The 21643-nt window shown below is 42.9% G+C and overlaps 2 protein-coding genes and 1 non-coding gene across 7 annotated transcripts in view; 2 read left to right on the forward strand and 1 right to left on the reverse strand.

Annotated features, from left to right (window-relative positions):
* WIPF3 (WAS/WASL interacting protein family member 3) overlaps positions 1-8409 on the forward strand; it is a 42993-nt gene extending 34584 nt beyond the window's left edge. Inside the window, exon 8 of the mRNA XM_031665861.1 lies at positions 7434-8409. Coding sequence (XP_031521721.1) covers positions 7434-7457 — 24 coding nt within the window. The 3' untranslated portion in view covers positions 7458-8409. The remainder of the gene's footprint in view (positions 1-7433) is intronic.
* LOC116274794 lies at positions 5455-5558 on the forward strand. The gene has a single exon (XR_004183566.1). It is a non-coding gene; the product is annotated as a small nucleolar RNA U13 (small nucleolar RNA).
* A 4655-nt stretch (positions 8410-13064) lies between the features above and the next one.
* The window catches only part of SCRN1 (secernin 1), a 71363-nt gene continuing 62784 nt past the window's right edge, over positions 13065-21643 (reverse strand). For 4 of the 5 annotated variants that reach the window (XM_017956820.3, XM_009203169.4, XM_017956819.3 and 1 more), the window contains 2 exons: positions 19399-19579; positions 13065-17098 (listed from right to left, as the gene is read on the reverse strand). In XM_017956820.3, the coding sequence (XP_017812309.1) occupies positions 16940-17098; positions 19399-19579 (340 nt within the window). In that variant the 3' untranslated portion in view covers positions 13065-16939. The remainder of the gene's footprint in view (positions 17099-19398; positions 19580-21643) is intronic. The other variant, XM_003896153.5, reaches the window with a different exon arrangement.

Genomic DNA, 21643 nt, shown 5'->3' on the forward strand with positions numbered 1-21643 from the left:
CACTAAAGATAACTATATGGCCAAGTATAAAAGCTAATATTATTGTAACAACAGTTTGTAACTATACTTTTTTGTTTTCTACATGATTTAAAGATAAAACATTTTTAAATTTTTTAGTTTAAAAGCTAGTGTTATTGTAACTTTGGTTTGTAACTATATATTTAGGGTTATACATAATTTAAGAGACTAGTGTATTTAAAAGACTTATTAATTTATGTTTTGGGGCACACAATATATAAAGATGTAATTTGTTCACATCAACAACTAAAAGGAGTGGTGACAGAGCTGTAAAGAAGCAGATATTTTGTATGTTATTGAATCTAAGCTACTATAAAATCAAATTATAGTGTTATAACTTTAGGATGTTAAGTGTAATTCCTATGGGCTATGGCCTGAAAGTTTGTGTCCCTCAAAATTCATACGCTAAAACCTAAACCCTAATGTGACAGTATTAAAAGGTTGGGCCTTTGGGGAGATGATAAATCATCAGGGCAGAGCCCTCATGAATGAGATTAGTGCCCTTATAAAATAGGCTTAAGGGAGCTTGTTCATCCCTTTCACCATGTGAAGTTGTAGTTTGAAGGCACCATGTATGAAGCAGACAGCGAGCCCTCACAAGACACCATATCTGCTGGTGCCTTGATCTTGGACTTCCCAGCCTCTACAAATTTAAGAAATAAATTTCTGCTGTTTTCATAAATTACTCAGTGTTATAGCAGCCTGAAAAGACTAAGACACCATGGTAACAACACAGAAAATAGCTATAAATATATACAAGAGGAAATGAGAAACAAATTTAAACATTTCACTACAAAAAAAGTCAACTAAACAGAAAAGAAAGAGTATGAGGTACAAAAAAACTATATAGAAAACAAGTAGCAAAATGACAGAGTAAATCCCTCCTTGTCAGTAATTGCTTCAAATGTAAATGGATTAAACTTTCCAATCAAAAGATAGAGATTGGCAGAATGCATTTTTAAAAATCTGATCTAGCAGTATGCTGTTTACAAGAGACTCAGTTTAGCTATAAAACACATAGGTTGAAAGTGAAAGGATGGAAAGATATATTCCTACTGTGATCAAAAGAGAGCAGGGGTGGATCTACTAACATCAGGCAAAATAGATATTAAATGAAAAAGTTTGCAAGAAACAGAAAGGACATTATATGTTAATACAAGGTTCAACAGAGCAAGAAGACATAACAATTACAGATATTAGTTCACCTAATAACAGACCATCAAAATGCATGAAACAAAACTGACAGAAATAAAGTGAGAAATAGACCTATAATAATAGTTGAAGAATCAAATATTCTACTCCCAATAATGGGTGAAACAACCAGACAGGAGATAAGGAAAGAAATAGAGAACACAAAAAAGCTGTATATAACAGACATATACAGTACACTCTACCCAACACAGCAGTATATACATTCTTCTTAAATGCACCTGAGACATTTGCCAGGAGAGATCATTTGTTAGGTCACAAATTAAGTGTCTTAAATGATTTTAAAAGATAGATATCAGGCCAGGCACGGTGGCTCATGCCTGTAATCCCAGCACTTTGAGAGGCCTAGCGGGGTGGATCACCTGAGGTCAGGAGTACCAGATCAGCCTGGCCAACATGGTGAAACCCTGTCTCTACTAAAATACAAAAAATACCCGGGCATGGTGGCGGGCACCTGTAGTCCCAGCTACTTGGGAGGCTGAGGCGGGAGAATTGCTTGAACCCAGGAGGCAGAGGTTGCAGTGAGCTGAGACTGTGCCATTGCACTCTAGCCTGGGCAACAAGAGTGAAACTCCATCTTAAAAAACAAAAACAAAAGATAGATATCAGACAAAATATCTTTCCTAACACAGTGGAATAAAATTATAAATCTAGAACACAAGTAAAACTGGAAAATACAGAAATTTGTAGAAATTAAACACTACACTCTTAAACAACCAATGGAACAAGGAATAAATCAGAAAGGAAACTATAAAACACCTGGAGATTAATTAAAATGAACATACAACACACCAAAATTTATGGAACATGAAAGCAGCGCTAAGAGGGAGATTTATAGCTATAAATTGTTACATTAAAAAACAAGACAGTTATCAAATCAGCAACCTAATTTTACAATGTAAAGAACTAGAAAAAGAAGAACAAACCAAACCTAAAGTTGGCAAGAAGGAAGGAAATGAAGAAAATTAGAACAGAGATCAGTGAAATAGAGAATAGAAAAAAATACAGAAAATCAACAAAGCCAAAAGTTGGTTATTGAAAAGATTAACAAAACTGACAAACCTTTAGTTAGATAGACTAAGGAAAAAATAGAGAAGACTCAAATTGCTAAAATCAGAAATGAAAGTGGATATATTACTACTAATCCAACTGAAATAAAAAGGATTATAAGACAGTATTATACATAATTTTATGCCAAAAAGTTGGATAACCTAGATATAATGGACACATTTCTAAAATTACAAAACCTACCAAGACCAAATCTCAATGAAATAGAAAGTCTGGCTGGGCATGGTGGCTCACACATGTAATCACAGCACTTTGGGAGGTTAAGGTGGGAGAATTGCTTGAGGCCAGGAGTCTGAGCCAGCCTAGACAACATAGTGAACCCTGTCTCTACAAAAAAAAAAAAAAAAAAAATTTAATTAGCCAGACATGGTGGTGCGTGGCTGTAGTCTAGCTACTTGGGAGACTGAGGAGAGAAGATTACTTTAGCCCAGGAGTTTGAGGCTGCAGTGAGCTATGGATTGCACCATTGCACTACAGCCCAGGTGACAGAGTGAGACCCTGTCTCAAAAAAGAAAGAAAGAAAAAGAAAAGAAAAGAAAAAGAAGATAGAGAGTAGAAGGATGGTTACAAACTAGTGGGGGAGTAGAGTTGGGGATGGTTAATTGGTATAAAAAAATAGAAAGAATAAATAAGACCTACTATTTGATAGCACAACAGGTGACTATAGTCAATAATAATTTAACGGTGCAGTTTAAAATAACTCAAAGAGTATAATTGGATTGTCTGTAACACAAAGGATAAATGCTTAAGGGGATGTATACCCCATTTTCCATGATGTGATGATCACTCATTGCATACCTGTATCAAAACATCTCATGTACCCCATAAATATATACACCTACTATGTGCCCACCAAAAAAAAGAAATAGAAAATCTGAATAGACTTATAACTAGTAAGGACATTTAACCATTAATCAAATGTCTCCCAAAAAAGAAAAGCTCTGGACTTCATGGCTTCATTGGTGAATTCTACCAAACGTTCAAGAAACTAACCCAATCCCTCTAAAATAGTTCCACAAAATTGAAGAGGAGGGAACATTTTTTATCTATTCTATGAGACCAGCATTATCCTAATACCAAAGCCAGACAAAGACACTACAAGAAAACTACAGACCAATATCCCTTATAAACATTGATGCAGAAATTCTCAACAAAATACTAGCAAATCAAATCCAGTAGTATATTAAAAGGATTATATACCGTGACCAAGTTGGATTTATTCCTGCATGGCAAAGATTATTCAATATATAAAAATCAGTTAATGCAATATATGGCATTAATAGGATGAAGGGAAAAAACACATGATCATCTCAATCGATGCAGAAAAAGCATTTGACAAAATTGAAGACCTTTTCATGATTAAAAACATTCTCAATAAACTAGGAATAGAAGGAAACTCCCTTAGCATAATAAAAGCCATATATGAAGAATCTACAGTGAACATGCTCAATGGTGAAAGACTGAAAGCTTTTGCTTTAAGATCAGGAACAAGGCAAGGATGCCTGCTTTCATCGCTTCTATTCAGCAAAGTACTGGAAGTCTATCCAGAGCAGTTGGGCAACAAAAAAAATAAAAGGCATCCAAATTGGAAAGCAAGAAGTAAAATTATCTCTGTTTGCAGATGATATGTTGTTATATGTAGAAAACCCTAAAGATTTCACCAGAAAAAAGCTGTTAGAAATACTCAGCAAAGTAGCAGGATATGAAGTCAATATACAAAAATACGGTTGTATTTCTACATACTAACAATGAGCAATCTGAAAAGAAAATTACAGGAACAATTCCATTTATAATAGCATAGAAAAGAATGAAATACTTAGCAGTTAACCAAAGAGGTGAAAGACTTGTATAATGAAAACTATAAAACACGGCTGAAACAAATTAAATAAGACATAAATAAATGCAAACACATCCCATGTTCATGGGTTAGAAGACTTAATATTGTTAAGATGTCAGTATTACCCAGAGCAATCTACAGATTCAGTATAAACCCTACCAAAATCTCAATGACATTGTCTTCAGAAATAGAAAAACCCAGAATCCTAAAAGAAGAATCCTAAAATTCATATGGAATCTCAAGGAACTCCTTGAGATAGCCACAACAATCTTGAAAAAGAAGAAGAATCTAGGGGACTCATACTTCCTATTTCAAAACTATAATAATTGAAACAGTGTGGTACTGGTGTAAAGACAGACATATAGACCAATGGGATAGAATAAAAAGCAATAAATAAATAGAATAAAAAGAAATAAACCCTTGCATATATGGTCAAATGATTTTAACAAGCATGCCAAGACCATTCAATAGGAAAAGGGTAGTATTTTCAACAAATGATGCTAGGAACACTGGACATCCCCATGTAGAAGAATGAAGTTGGACCCCTACTAATACCATATGCAAAAATTTACTCAAAATGAATCAAAGACCTAAATGTAGGACACGAAACTGTAAAACTCTTAGGAGAAAACACAGGGCAAAAACTTCATGACATTAGATTTGACAGTGATTTCTTGGATATGACACTAAAGACATAGGCAACAGAAGAAAAAATAAGCAAACTGGACTTTGTGAAAATCTTTAAAATTTGCATATCAAAGACAATATAAAAAAGAAAAGGCAACCCACAGAATGGGAGGACATATTTGCATATCATATATCTGATAAGAGATTAATATCCATAATATGTAGAGAACTTATGAAACTCAACAACAAGAAAACAAATAACCTAATTTAAAAATGAGCAATGGACTTGAATAGACGTTTCTCCAAAGAAGATAAACAAATGGCCAATGAGCATAGGAAAAGTTGCTCAGCATCACTAATCATTAGAGAAATACAAATCAAAATTACAATGAGACAACACCTCATACACATCAAGATGTCTGCTATCAAAACAAAACAAAATTACAAGTGGTGGCAAAGATGTGGAGAAAATGGAACCCTTATGCACTGTTGGTGAGAATGTGAAATGGTACAGCTGCTGTGGAAAACAGTATGGCAGTTCCTCAAAAAATAAAAAACAGAATTACCATATGATCTGGCACTTCCACTTCTGGGTATATACCCAAAAGAATCTAAAGCAGAGCCTGGAAGAGGTATTTGTACACCCATGTTCATAGCAGCATTATTTACAGTAGCTAAAATGTAGAAGCAGCTTGATCCTTTTGTAGTTCATGAGCGCGATGATTGGGTATTCATGTGCATATGTGAGATGTGCCACCTCTGAACCTTGTTACAACCTTGGCACATTACCCATCTGACCTGAACTTGGAAAAGTAAAATAAAATAAATAAAATATAGAAGCAACTCAAGTATCATAGATAAATGAATGGATAAACAAAATGTGATATACACATGTACAGTGGAATATTATCCAGCTTAAAAAGTAGGAAGTTCTAAAATATGCTTCAATATGGATGAACTTTGAGAACATTATTCTAAGTGAAATAAGCCACTCACAAAAGACAAACACTATATGCTTCCATTTACATAAGTACTTACGGTAGTAGAGACAGAAAGTAGACTGGTGCTTGCCAGAGATTAGAGGGAAAAAGAAAATTGAGAGATATTGTTTAATGGGTACAGAGTCTCAGTTTTACAAGATGAAAAGAGTTAAACAAAAGTGGGTACTGATGATTGGTTGTGCAACATTATGAATGTATTTAATACTCCTAAATTAGACACTTAAAAATGATTACTAGTCAGCTGGGTGTGGTGGCTCATGCTTGTAATCCTAGCACTTTGGGAGGCCAAGGCAGTTGGATCACCTGAGATTGGGAGTTCGAGACCAGCCTGACCAACATGGAGAAACCCCATCTCTATTAAAAATACAAAATTAGCCAGGCATGGTGGCGCATGCCTGTAATATCAGCTACCTGGGAGGCTGAGGCAGGAGAATTGCTTGAACCCATGGGCAGAGGTTGCAGTGAGCCGAGATCATACCATTGCATTCCAGCCTGGGCAACAAGAGTGAAACTCTGTCCCCCTCCCCCGCAAAAAAAGTTACTAGTGTAAATTTTATGTTATTTATATTTTACCACAATAAAAATGGAGAAAAAACGTTAATAGGCATTCACTCTGGAAGATTATGGCTGATTTCTACTTTCTTCTTTTTGCATTTGTGCAATTTCCAAGTTTTCTACAATGATTATACTATTCCCGTCATCAGGAAAATACAGTAATAATCATAATCATGTTCCTTCATATTTGTATGGCTCTTTACATTTTTCAGTTAGCTTGCATAAGTTATATCATCTAGTCCTTTTAATAACCCTGTGATGGAAGCTGGAGAGATACCTTTAATGCCATTTTTATAGAAAACTGCTCTAGAAATTTGAAGAACTTGCCCATGTCACAATGCCCAGACCTTCTGACCTCTTGTCCAGTGCTTCTTCCATAAGGCCTCACTGCTTTTCCTGGCATGTTAGAATCTCCAGGGACAAGAATCCTCCTCACTACCAATGTGTCAGACATTGTGCAGGATCTGGTTCCCAGCTTCATGGCAGGCGTGCACCCAGATCACCTGAGTCTGGTGGTTTTGATCTCCGCCTGCCAGTCTAGTCAAGGTGGATTGTAATGTCTCCTTTGGGCGTTCCACAGTCAAAAAGATCCTTATATCTCACTGGATACCATCTTAATTCATTTTCTTGCAGTGAGACACAAAACAATCACCCAGAGAAATCACTGGGTTCTAGACATTGCAAACAATACCCCAGGGACTGCTCTTTTGCATGGATAGAGTGGTCAGTGCATGATGGGTGGGAGCCCTGGGCTGGAAGTCTGAATGCCTAAATCTGTTTCTTGCTTTTCCACTGCCTTGACTTGGGATCTTCAGCACGTTTTTTGATTTCCCTGAGCTTTCTGTCAAGTGAATTGCTGATGATCGGTTCTATAAATGCTTATAAGACAGTATTAGGTCCTCACATACCATCAACTATATATCCCATTTCATCACATTTCCACCCACAGCCCCTTGGGTAAAAAGCAGCTCTTTGCATAAGCATCTCCCCAAACTTGACAGCCTTGCATGAATGAGAAGCTGCGGTGCCCAGCCTGTTTGGGGGAGGTGGAGGAGGAGGGCTTTCATGTGCAAGAGTCTTCTAACTCCACCTGGTAATGTTCTGTTACATTTCCACAGTTATCTCTGAAGACTCTTCGGTGAGAAGACAGATGAAGCCAAGGTCCTGGGGTTCCAGGTTGCAGAACATGTCAGACCCCGCCCACTCCATGCTCAAGCTGTAATTCAGTTGGCATACAGGCTTGGAATTGAGAATTTATTTATTGTAAATATGTGGTTTGCACGGGCTTTAAAGCAGTATTTTAATGGACTTTTATTTCAGTAATATTTTTTAAAACACCCCTCATTTTTCCGTTTTTTTACACTGCATCTTGGCATTTGTCTGTCAGCTCAGATAGAGCCCTGTCCCTCCACCTAGTGCCCACTCCATGACTGTGAATACGCTTGCAGGCTGGCCCTTCCTAGATTCTGAACCGTTTGTAGAGAGTCCTTCGTTTGCAGGTAGCCCCAAAGTTATAAATATCCACAACGGCTTCTTATTGGCATGATTTTATATTCTCATCACACTAACTGCAAAATCAAACCAAACAATGCCTTATCAATGACGCAGCTCAGAGGAAACAGTGTGTTCCCCACACCCAGACAGTGCCGTGCAGCCTCCAGGGAACGAGATGCCATGTCTCGCTTTCATTTTGCAGTACAGGGATTTTTTTTTTTTTTTTTCTGCTTAATGTAAATATATCACAAAGTAAAGGCAAGAGTGGGCTTGGCCCCTCAGATGCCGACCACAGGGCCCCTTTTGTAACTGAATAATCCTCCAAGTAGCCAATGCTCCTACTGTTTACAGTGTCCCTAGTGCCCAAGTCTCCGTCACTTTCCTTCTGTTCCCTCCAAGTTCCCAGTCCCATCCCGGTAGCCAGCTTTACGAGATTTTGCTATTTCTTCCCTGCAGATTAAAAACATACACAACTCATCATTATGCTAAACTACCCATTGTATCTCAGAGGTCTCCCCTTCTGCCCTGGCTTCAAGTGTGGACTTCATGGAAAATATGACATGAAAAAGTGTAGAATGAAACATCGTGTGAAATACCCGCCACAAATACCTGGTGCCTCACCGCCCCCTTCTTAGGACCCTTGGAGCCACCCATCGGGCAAAACCTAGCTCCCTTCTGAGCTAAAGGAGAACCCTGCCTGACAACTCCACATTCATCCCCTTGTGGTGAGCACCTGTCCGTGGGGAGATGTGTGCAAGCTCAGCCACTCTGAATATGGAAAAGGGCAGGCCGGGCTGGGCCTGCTCTTCACTCCCTCTTCTTGATCCTGCAGGGAGGGGAAGTGTGTGCCTGATCCCTGATGTTCCCCATCCTTGGTCGGGGAAGACTGTGACAGAGGAAGGAGAAAAAATAGAAGGAAACAGACTGATCCCTGGGCTGTGCTCAAAATAGCTGCCCTTTAAAGGAAATCAGGCAGGGAGGGGAGGGAAGCCAGTGAAAAAGAAATTTGCTTTGCAAAACCCCACACACACATTCACCCCCGAAGGATATCGTGTCCAGACCAAGCCATCCAGAAAGGCAGCCGGTCAGGAGGGTGTGGGCAAACATGACTGCATCTGCCCCACTGTTGTCTGGAGTAAAGACCCAGGTGGTGTCCTGCCGCAGTGCTGTGCTTTCTCATTCCAGATGGAAGCAAGTGAGCCAGGGTCAAATTCCCGTCTCTGGGGGAATGAATCAAGCCAAAACTGTAACAGCTAAATCAATAGAAAAGAAGTTGTTGCAGGTCATCAGCTCTGGGCATAACTAATTTGTTTTATTGGTTCTGGAAGATTTCCAAAAAGCCAGAATGTATTATTATAACATTGTCCACTCTACCGCCCTCACAGTTGTATAAAATAATTATAAAAGTTTTAATGATCCTGATTAAGAAGACCCTAAACAAAGGCAATTCCACCTTCAGAGTAGACTGCCTGCCCTAATGAGGTGTTTAGGCATTCGTGTCCCCTGTGGCTGGGATGGAAATTAAAATAACACTATTTAAGGACAGAGGGGGCCGGGAGCAGTGGCTCACGCATGTAATCCCAGCACTTTGGGAGGCCGAGGTGGGTGGATTACTTGAGGTCAGGAGTTCAAGGCCAGCCTGGCCTACATGGTGAAACCCTGTCTCTACTCAAATACAAAAAATTAGCTGGGCGTGGTGGCTCACACCTGTAATCCCAGCAATTTGGGAGGCTCAGGCACAAGAATCACTTGAACCCTGGAGGCAGAGGTTGCAGTGAGCTGAGATGGTGCTACTGCACTCCAGCCTGGGCAACAGAGCGAGACCCTAATTCAAAAAAGAAAAAAAAAAAAAAAAAGGACAGAGGGGAGGAAGGAGCAGAAACCAAAAATGGCAATTAGGGAGAAATCTCAGGAATGTGGCATCCCATCTCCCCTTGAGACCTATCACTGAATTCACAACCCTTGGAGCTCATGCTGGTGCACGGAGTTCCTTTGGCGGTGTAAAGGTTTAACCCCTTGACTGTAAACTCATACTTAGAGACATCTAGGTCATACCGTCCCCACCATTGTCATATATTCTCACTGACACTGCAGTCTGTGACTCCTCCAATGTTTCACCTGTATTTTATTTTTATTGATGTCTCCTTCTGCAGATTAATTTCTTTGTACTTAATAAACTTTAGTAAGTGGAAATGCTTCCAGTCGTTTCCTTGTTAAAACCCATCAATGTTCACCAATATTAATCTAAACCAGACATTTTTAAGGATCAGGAGAAGTTGAAGTTCTAAGAATGACAGGAAAAAAATAGATATTTATATGGATATAGTGCTTGCTGTAACATACTGTGTTAGATAACAGGGCCTTTCTTTCTTGAGCTATAACTAGCCTAACTGATATTTGGAAAAACCAAGCAAGAAAAAAAAAATTTCTCAGGTGCATTTTTTAAAAAGTAGGTAACACTATATTCAGTTTGATTAACATAGAATGGGCGGAGTATTGCTTATAAATTCTGCTAAATTGTGTTGAAATAGAACAACCTTCACCCTAGGTGCACTTAGCCCCACTCCCACCTCAGCAAACCCCTCAAAAAAGCCTCCTGTAGGAATAGAATTGTCTTGAATCCCCCCGTAGCATTTTAAGGTGGACCTTTGGGAACAGGGTTCAGGGGAGGTGAGATTTATCTGCTAGGCAAGCTATCTCAGAGATAGTGCTTGGAGGGCAAACCAGGATCTGAATCTCCATTTTGCCTCTTACATGTTGCCTCTTACAGTCTGTGCCTCAGCTTCCTCTTTTGTCAAAAGGGAACATAAATATGTATCCGAGTGTATACTGGTGAAGATTCAATGATGTAATTAATACACATGGGCAAGCCCAGCCCTTGGATCACAACGGAGCCAGTGACTGCACACCCTGCACCCCGGGGAGCAGTCAGTTTGCTGATTCCGTGCTTGGGCACAAACAGGGCTCTGCTGGCTGCATCCCAGGCACTCACTCCATTCAGTATTTGCTGAGCCGCTCAGACCACACTTCACTAACTCTGCTGCTGGATAACAATGAGAGAGCAGTCATTAAAATTCATAGATGTTCCTGAAATAAATCTCATCTAGAAACTAATTTCAAAGCCGGTTACTACATACTTTGCATCAGAATTAGTTAAGGGGCTGTTTTATCGCTTTTATTGGTGGAGGTACAGATTGGCTCTTTCATGGCCAAAAGGGCCGGTCTGAGTGGGGAAGAAAAAGTAAGGGCCGAAGACAGTCTACAAAGTGGATGATGAACTTCAAAGTCACATTGAGTGTGGCAGTGGTGAAGTAGCTAGAAGTGTAAGCGCCTTTTATGGAGTTAAGTGTGGGAGACATGGTTCCTAGAGAGGGAGCAAGTTAATGGGAAGGGCTGTGGACTCCAGAAGCAAGTTCCAAATTCTCAGACGGTGCCCCGGGAGGCTTCAGCATCCTCCATCCACCCATTCTGTTATGGGTTGAATTGTGTCCCCACAAAATCAATATGTTGAAGTCCTAAGCCCCAGTACCTCACAATGTGACCTTATTTAGAAATAGGCCCATTGCAGATTCCGTTAGTTAAGATGAGGTCATACTGGATCCGCGTGGGCCCCTGATGCAATATGACTGGTGTCCTTATAAAATGAAGAAATTGGACACAGACATAGACACAGGGAGAACGCCACATGAAGATGAAGCCAGAGATAATCAGGATGCTGCTTCTGTGGGCCCCAAAGTGCTGAAGATTGCCAGCAAGCCACCAGAAGGTGGCAAGAGACATGAAACACACTCTCTCTCACGGCCCTCAAAAGGAACCAACCCTGCAGACGCCTTATTCCTGGGACGTCTGCGCTCCAGAACTGGGAAGCAGGAAATTTCTCCTGGTTAGGCTGCCCAGTTTGTGGTACTTTGTGACGGCAGCCCCGGCAAAGGAATACAGGCTCTGTCACCCAGAGCTGTGCAGGAGGGTACAATGTTTATGAAAAGAGAACTGGGAATAAAATTTCAGAATTAGCAGTTCCTTGTCATGTAAACAGAGCAGTCATCTACCCTGACCTTGAAACAGGTCACTCACTGCAGGTGACTAAGTCCTATCTTCACGAGCCAGACATTCAGTTGCGTTTTGCCTGTCACAGTGGAGAGAGAGTCATGGAAAGCAAGCTGGCATTTCTGGGTCACAGGAGTGGAGAGAGCTGGCTTTTTCCCTAAGTGGCATCCTCTCCTGTTGTGGCATTGCTAACGCCTTGGAATCAAGATGCCTGGTACAGAGAGTACCAGCCACTCTGATGATCTAGACTTCCATTCTAGTAACTGTGGTAAAATACACATAAAGTCTACCATCCTTACCATGTTTAGTGTTTAATTCATTTGTGTTGTGTACATTCATATTGTTGTACAACCGTCACCACCATCCCTCTCCATAACTCATCTTGCGAAACTTTCTGAAACACTATACTCATTAAACAGTAACTCCCAATTTCTCCCCCACACCAGCCCGAGCAACCACCCTTCTAATTTCTGTCCCTATGATTTTGACTGCTCTAGGTACCTCATCGAAATGAAACCATATAATATTCATGACTGGTTGATTTCACAGAGCATAACATCCTTAAGGTTCATCCATGTCGTAGCATGTCAGAATCTGCTTCCATTTTTTTAAAGGATGAATAATATTCCATTGTATGGATATAGCACATTTTGTTTCTCCATTCTTCCATCTGTGGATACTTGAGTTGCTTCCAGATTTTCGCACTGTGAATAGTGCTACTATGAACATAGGTGTGCAACCCTCTCTTCCAGACCCTACTTTCAGCTCTGTTGTGTATACCCAGAAGTGGGACTGCCCGATTACAGGGTAGTTCTATTTTTAGTTTTTTGAGCAACTCCATACTGTTTCCCACGATGGATGCACTGTTTTACATTCCCACCAACAGTGCATAAGGGTTCCAATTTCTCCACATCCTCACCCACATTTGTTATTTTCTGGTTGTGGTTTTTTTTTTGTTGTTGTTGTTGTTGTTGTTGTTTTTGATAGTAGCTATCCTGATGGGTGTGAGGTGATACTTTGTTGTGGTTTTATATTTAAAGACTGAATTTACCCACAGAACATTACATAATGCAAGAAACTGCTGAACTGACTGTTTACTGAATATTCCAGCCAGAAAAATATATCTCTTCTCATACATCTTCTATGTTGTGACTGAGGCCCACATTTATTTATGAGACACAAAACAGAAGAGGCCACTCCACTGGATGTTAATTTCAGGGTTTTTTTTATTGTATGCTTGATGCATTTAGAGACAATTCCAAGGGCAAGCACTGGATAGGGATATTATCTGCTTTGTAGATATTTGTACAAAAGACTGTTAAGACTACATGGGCAGTTCCCACTGCAGGAAACAGAATGATTTTCTTTTTTTTTTTTTTTTTTTTTTTATTATTCCCTGCCAATAGCATTTTCCGTCTAACACATTTAAATTCTCACAACATAATTGCAAACATGTACATATTGGTTCCCACGAGAAATCTGCAGGTGACATTTGGGCATGTTTGGAGTCAATCAGATAAAGCACATTATGACAGAAACCATAAGAGGGGAGCTGGGACCTGGGACCTGGGACTGTGCAGAATGAAAAGCCACGGCTACGGGAAGCATAAGCTTGTGCTGCAACAGCACGTGCACATGACCTGCCACTCCTGGCCCTCCACGGGGCATGCCCAGCGAGGGCGCCTCCTCCCTCCCTCCTCCACGTGCTTCCTTCCTAAGGCTGAGAGCTCAACTGAAGACCTTCCTCAATAAACGACAGAGGGCTCTTCAGTCAGCAATGCAGTTAGTGGTTTCATGACAGACACACTGGTACCACCCGGCTTCCCTGCAGAACCAGCCAGACCTGTATAACACCTGTACCAATGTGGGATGACATCAGCTAGGAAGCAAAGTAATTTGCCTGGTTGATGATTATTTTGTATACCTAATGATTCACCCAGTAGTAAGGATCCCCACAGCTAAGATCTAATGGGCAAATACCTGCTCTGTTAGTTTATAAGAAAGACTCGTTCTAATAACACCGGGTCTTATGTTATTGGGCACCAAGGAATCTCCATAATTTCAATTATATCTTTATTCTACCTAAAGTTTCAAAGCACCTCCAAGAATGAAAGGGTACTATTTCTGCTTTGCTAATTTACTCCTGCCAGAGCTTCTGTCCTTGAATATGAGGGCTATTTTCACCTATAGTCAATCCCATCTATTAGACAAGACTAGCTAGCTTATGTTTGGTTATAGGGCAAGGGAGTGGGGGAGAGATTCTGTCCTTTCTGGCCATGGCTTCTTTCTGCACAAGCATGCTCAGCCCCCACCCCAGTCTGAAAAGATACACAAAGGGTCTCCTAGGAAGCTACTTATACACTGTGACCCTTAAACATAATTTTTGCATTTCATCTTGAATATTCATGTTGCCCATACTGCCTTCAGAAAAACAATCCCTGGTCAACAAATTATTCATGTAACAAGCATTTTTCCAAAGCAAAATCTGTTGGGAACATTTAAAAATGAACATTCCTCACCATAACAGCCCGCTCGAAACCCAACAACCTATTTCCAGCTGTTAATATAAGTACATAAAATCCCTAAAAGTAAGCGCAGCCACATCAGCAGATTCTCTGCTCTCTTCTTCTCTTTCTCCACCCATTCCAATGCACAACTGTCCACCGCACTTAGAGACCACCTCCAGACCTGATGGGAGCTGCCACGCCCCTTTTTACTTTTGCCAGGCTGTGCCATGCCCTCTAGTGGTAGGACTAGGACATCACAATTGTGGTGTAGAGTATTAGCATTAGCCAAGACAGCCCTCAATTAGGGCTGCCTTAAATCTTTAAGAAGCTTGACCAAGGTCCATGTCCCCTAACAGAAGTAGCCATTGTGTTTCCCAATGGGTAATGACACAAAGCGGGTAGGGTTATCCATGGCCTTTGGCCCATAGAAATGAAACGAGGCTTCTATGTAATTAATTCTCACTAGACTTCTTTCGGTCAAATTCTGAATCACCTTGGTTATCTCAGACATATTAAACTGATGAGACATTTCATAGTAGGCGAAGGTGAAATCACGCAGTGAAATTTAGAGCGGCTTTCTGCATCATCTTGCTTTACATAGCCACTTGGAACATGGACTTGGGAGGGGAGAGGGACCTACGTCACCCTTGAACCTCACTTCCCCCCGCTTAACAGTGATAGAAAGACACTTTTAGAATAGCCGCCCCACCTAAAAGGACAGTCTAAATTCACCAACAGTGAAAGCCCAGGCCAAACCTGCGTGAAGCTCTTAGCAGCTACAGGCCACCATTATTGGTTGCCATTAACTCTGTCAGCTGAAATCATCTTCCCATCGCCCACAATGTGTGGTTAATGATTTTATATACAGAGTTTACAAAACTGCTGAGCAAAAAGCTCATGGCACTCCTATACTCATGCTCTTGGAGAGGTGGTAGAAAAAAAGAATGGGTTCTGATAAAACCTCTGAGCCTCACTGTTCACATCCATGTAACGGGGCTGGGTTCCCTCAAAATCTCATGATACAGCTTCTGGGAAGGAGTTATTAACCCTGTCACTTCCCAGATTGCTGATACTCACAATGTTTCCATTTGCAGATTCCTGCCAAGAATGAGGCGGCAGGATTAGGCCCCACCGGTGCTCTCCCACTAGCTGCTGTATTTACGTACACTTCTGTTCATCATCTCTGCCCATTTCAGGAGTGGCTGAGAGCTTGAATAGGTGGCCGTAAGCTCCCCACCACCACCCCGCGCCCAGTGCAGCTACCCGCCTGAATGAAGGCAGCTCCTGGGACATGAGAGGTGTGAGGAGTTGGGGGAAGATCCAGGGAAGTCAGCTGCTTTGTATTTGGATTTGTGGGATGTAATGGGCTTGGCAGGAAGGGTGGGGCCTGAACTGGTATCCTGCAGAGAAATGCTTCTATATCCATCTGTTACCTCCTTGCCCTCTGTCTTCCCAGTGCTAAGCCCATCTGGTCTTCCTTGCATGCTTTTCTATGCTCTGATGGTAAGTCAAATCCTTTAAGTGAACCCGACATTGGAAACAAATCAGTTTAATTAAAGTCTCTCTGCTGAGATAACGTAGTGACTGCTAGGATTCCAGCTATTTAACTAGAATCTAAATAGTCAAGAGTTCCTCTTTTTCTTTCCCTCGTGAGCAGAGTGAGTCACCGCTCTGTGGGTGGAACTGTGCCATAAGGCCATTCAATCACTCCTGGACTAGCTGTTGGTAACTAGACTGGGAATCATTTCTACACAAGGAATCCTGCGGTGGTTGTGCTGCTGTGTAGGGAGAGCTGCCTCCTGGGACATCCATGCAGGGATTCAGAAGGCCACCAGCATGGCTACCTCTGAATCTCAGAAGTGAATAGGTTCTAGCTAATAAATGATCAGCTCTCCTGTGCGTGGAAGCAGCTCTGCAGTCCACCACACGTAAGCACAGTGCACGGAAAATGGGAAGACAGCTTCTTCAGAAGCCCAGGATGTAGGAAGGAGCCAGGACTGGAGAGGGGTCCCTTTCTTCCTTCCCACTGGTCCTGTCCCCCGGAAGACACCTGTGGAGACACTGTGCACCATAGGCATGCACTCACGGGAGGCAGGGAGGTTCCCCTGGGCAACACACACGAGAGCCCTGTGTGTGTGCACAAATGCCTCTTGTTAACCTGAAAGAAATCGCTACTGAGGGAAAGACTAAGACTTCAAAAGAATTTGCTTTTCCCGCGAACTCGGCACTGTGGAGCCTGCCTTTCAAGGCTTGATGAACTCTAGTCCTCTTGTAAAAGGCTAATGTGTCCATTGCCACTGAAATACAATAATAGCAGCTTAAAATCCACAATTAGTCACACAACCGAACAACAGGCAACGGGATACATGTTACACTGCACGGGAAGGAGACCTACATTGCAGAAGGGGACACTGTGAGATTCAAGGCGGAACACAAGGTAACAGTTTGATCTGGCTTCGGAAAAGGAGGCCACATCTTAACTTTCTCATTTTACTCAAACAGGAGAGTGGTTTGTTTTGCTGGTAATTTAGTAAGGTGGGAAGTCTTAAATAAGAAGGGGAAAGGGAGCGCTTACTTCACTTAAAGAACTTAATCTCTGTGTCAACACAGTCATAGAAAAGGTCCCCCACTTCTGCAGGGTCCAGGGGCCCGGAGCTGGTCAGGATTTCTTCCATGGCTTCCAGGCCTTGCTTCTCCAGCTCCAGCATGGTGCTCCTCAGCTTGCGACCTTGCTCCTGAGGAAGGACACGATGGCTTTAGGTGTCAGCAAAACAGCGGGGGGCATTGCAGCAGACACTGAAAGCCTCTAGGGGGCCAGCTGGCTTCCTGCTCAAGGTCCTGTCCTCCTCACACTCCGTTTCTCACACGACTGCTGCAGGGATTGTTCTAGAATGCCAGTGTGGTTATGTCACTGCCTGACTTAGAACACTTGCACAGCTTCCTGCTGCCTTTAGGACAAAGCTCAGATCCCAGAGTGACACTGAGGGAATGCTTCCCCTGCATCTCCCTACTCCTCAGCTGGACTGAATTCACTGCAGCCCTCTGGCCTCTGATGCTGTCTCGCCCCTGCACAGGTGGCCCTGCCCTCTGGAGGGCCGTCCCCTTCCTCAGCGCTTGGTCGACGTGCACCCATCTTCAGTCTCCTTGCAAAGCCTCTCCTCTTCCCCGCACAGTGCCACACCGTTCCCCCTGCCATGGGCGCTGTCTCCCACCTTGTGCTGGCTTGCCTCTGCAGCTGTGGTCCCTTGGATGGGAACCGGGCTCATTTCTATCCTCCAGTGACTGGGAGGGCACTCTCAAAAAATGTTCATTGAATGAAAAAAAAAAAAAAAAACATGGATCAATGAATAAACAGGTGCCATGTCTCTCCCCTGTTCACTCTTTTTCTGAGATGGTGAGTTCACTTCTTCCATGGGACTCACTCATTTACAGCAGATGATAGTGAAAGCTTCCATTTGCCCCACGAGTCCCAGAACTGAGAAGCTGCTCTCACCACCCGCCCACCACTGCGCCACGCAGCGTCCCGTGACTCCACCTGAGAGTCGTTTCTAAATTTCAAAACCCACCAGCCTCAGCAGTCTCATCTCTGTGAACACACAGCCCTTTCTACCTCTTCATTCAAATTAACCAAATATCCACCACACAGCGACAGTTTTCATCTACGGGGGGCTTACGGCCATCCACCAAGAACATAAGCACCGTCAGGAGCTACTGTGGACAGCCCTGGAGAAAGCGCAGTTGAATGCAGTGGCAGCATGCATGCTTGCGATCTTCTGCCAGGCTTTGCAGGCTGGTGGGGAGAAGAGATGTAAAATACCTGGGCGACCTTTACGAGTCTAATGGTCTCTTCTGTGGAAGAGCAGGCCAAGCTCTCAGAAAAGTGAGACAGCCCTTCTCAGAGATGCTGTCTGCATTCATCTGGATGGACTGCTTGGGTTTCCCTCTTGATACCCTTTTTCTATAGTCCACCATGTCAAATGCAAGAGGCTCACCCCATCCACAGCACCAATTTATACAAAAAGTCCTCCTTTTGGGCCCTTCAGGCCAATTTGGACCTACCTATTAAAAGCGGTTACATAAATAGTTCAGGAAAACTGATGAGTGTCTAACAAACACATTCCTTCTTCCTCTCTTCAGCAAAATACAGGCTTGAATTTTATATCAAGTCCATCAGGGGTGGCTGCTGTGGACACACTGGGTGCTGTGGAACGTGCTTTGGGGGGTTTTCTTGTTTGAACTGATGACTTATCACTTTATTAACAAAAGGCATGAGACTGGGGAGAGCTGCACTTTGAAGGATTACTACTTCTTTTTTAAAACTAGGAATATGAGGCTGGGCGTGGAGGCTCATGCTTGTAATCCCAGCACTTTGGGAGGCAGAAGCAGGCGGATCGCTTGAGCTCAGGAGTTCAAGACCAGCCTGGCCAACATGGTGAAACCCTGTCCCTACTAAAAATACAAAAAAAAAAAATAAAAGAATATTTTATAAAACTGAGTTTGGACTATAATATTACTTTTGTATTATAACATAAAATTTACCATTTAAAAACTTTAAAACGTACAGTTCAGTGCATTAAACTCATTCACAATGTTGTATGACCAGCACCACCAGCCATCTCCAGAACTTTTTTGAAACAACATATCATTGTATCTTTAAATAAAATGTTGCCAGCAAATACAACTTTTTACCCCTGAAAGTACATAAATAATTTTACACAGTATGTAACAGTTATCCCTACTGTACTGCATATTCCTATTATTCCTATGTAAACAGTAAATGTAAGTAAGATACTCAGCCTGCTGAGTTCCAGAGTAACGTGAGAAGGAGAAGCTTTGTCTTAATTTGGTTTCAAGAGCCTGGGCAGGAAAATGAACACCAGCTTTCTAGGAAAGGCCCCAGGAACCTGGCCTCTGGGAGGAGCCTGGCCACACTGGATGGGTGGGGGGGGGTCTCGCTTGTCATCTGCTTCCCTGCCTCCTTCCTCGCTGACCTCGCCCGCCCGCCTCCGCCTCCGTGGCCCTCGTGCAAGCTCACCTGATCACTTTCGAGGATGGCACGTGCCCACTCGTGGGCTTTGTACAGCTCATGCCGGCGGTCTGGCTTCTCCTGGAACCGAGGCTCCTTTTTGGCAGGGTCGTCATCCCCAAAACAGGGAGACTGTGTTTTGGGGACAAGTTTTACGTCATCCACAAAGATGAAAGGCTTGAATATGGATCTGGAGAGGAAGGAGAGGCACTTCAGCCAGGCAGAGGTTAGGGCCCAGGAACAGCCAGAGACTATCCTTTTATTCAGCAAACATTGCCCAAGCCAACTTGTGGGAGGTGGTGGGTGATGGGTGTGGGTGATGGGTGGGTGGGTGGTGGGTGGTGGGTGTGGGTGATGGCTGGGTGGGTGGTGGGTGATGGGTGTGGGTGATGGGTGGGTGGGTGGTGGGTGGTGGGTGTGGGTGATGAGTGGGTGGGTGGGAGCCAGGAGAGACATAACTGCATGTTTTAGTCGCTATTTTAGTAAAACTAGCAGTCATTTACAAGCTGCAAATTCCTCTACTTACAGTAAAGAGACATCAAAACAGACTTCCTTTGTTCTGAACCATTTGAGAGGACTCTTTTAGCAATAAAAAGTGAGGCAAACAGTGTTCTGAGACACGGTGCAAGGAGCCATCTAGCTGAGCAAGAGGTTTGCCTTTTTTTTTATTTTTTTATTTTTTAAACCGTGGTCTGAGAAGCAGCCTCTAGGAAAGGAAGGGTCTTTTGGTTTGGATTTGTTTTTAGTTTCTTCTGAGGTTCTACCTTACTGAAAAATCTATGGACTATCTCTGACAGACCCAAGGAGGGCACAGAGTAAGAAAGATGACAGAAGAGGCCTTGGAGGGTGCGCACCACACAGAAGTCCGGTTGTGTGAGAGAGCTAGCACAGGGCACAGCAGGTAGCTAATGCCCTCTGGCTCTCTTCAATTCAGTTCTCAAGCAGGATGGATGTTATCTTCAGGAAAATGGCTGTGCGCATGCCTGCATGTGTGTGTACTTGTGCAAGTCTAGGACACATCACCACACACACACACACACGAGAGCCACGCATATAAACAGCTGTGGCCTGGGATCCCAGGCCAACAGGGTGAGGGGCCAATACAGCTGACTGTAACACCGGGGAGACAGCCTTATCCCACCCTCCCTACACCCAGAGGAAACACTGCTGGATGAGAGGGCTGCACCCGGCAGGCATGGGCACCTCTGGGTCCCAAGGATTGCCTGTTTTCAGCTGTACCATGCGGCAGCACCTGCAATAACAGCAGGAGAGAAGGAACTCCCCATACGTGCCCCATATGTACAGGCTAGATTTGTCAGATTTGGACATTTTTTTCTCCTCTCAACAGGTGCACTGTGGCTCATCCTGGGTACCTCAAGTGGGCTAGAGGTGAGCTATGATGTTGATTCCCTCAGCCCTGGGGCATCTGGGGCTTGAGGAAGCCAAGGCAGCCTTGCCAGTGTGCCACACAGGTATTAATATTTTCAGGTATGGGCCAGGTGTGGTGGCTCACACCTGTAATCCCAGCATTTTGGCAGGCTGGGGAAGGCAGATCACTTGAGGTCAGGAGTTCGAGACTAGCCTGGCCAACATGGTAAAACCCCGTTTCTATTAAAAATTTTTTAAAAATTAGCCAGATGTGGTGCAGTGCTCCTGTAATCCCAGCTACTCAGGAGGTTGAGATGGGAGAATCGCTGGAACCTGGGAGGCAGAGGCTACAGTGAGCCGAGATCATGCCATTGCACTCCAGCCTGGGTGACTGAGCGAGACTCTGTCTCAAAAACAAACAAAACAAACAAACAAAAACTATATTCAGGTATGCCATGACCTGAAAAGGGACTGGAAGCCAGTAACCCTTGCTACCCAATTTTGTTCTTGGACTTGCAGCAACAGTATTGGCTACAGAACCTCAGGCCCCACCCTGTCCTGCTGAATCAGAATCCGCATTTTTAATAAGATCCCTGTGGATTCATGACATATCCAAGTCTGAAGAGCACTACTAAAAACACAACAGTAATGAGATGTACCCTCTTAGGTTAGCTTTCTGATGTTGCCATGGGACAGGAGTCTCAAGTGAGAAAAGAAAGACACTGATCACAATATGCAAAATTGGGGCCCAGACTAATTTAATTTCAGTATTAAAAGCAGTAAGACCTTCGTACCCCAAGTTGGTAAACTGAGTGGTACTAGTTGAGGACTAGTGTCAAGTACTCTGCTGTTCTCTATAGGTGACGTAAATATAATTGGAGACTGG

Source organism: Papio anubis, chromosome 4 (genome assembly GCF_008728515.1).
Source record: "Papio anubis isolate 15944 chromosome 4, Panubis1.0, whole genome shotgun sequence".
NCBI lineage: Eukaryota > Metazoa > Chordata > Mammalia > Primates > Cercopithecidae > Papio > Papio anubis.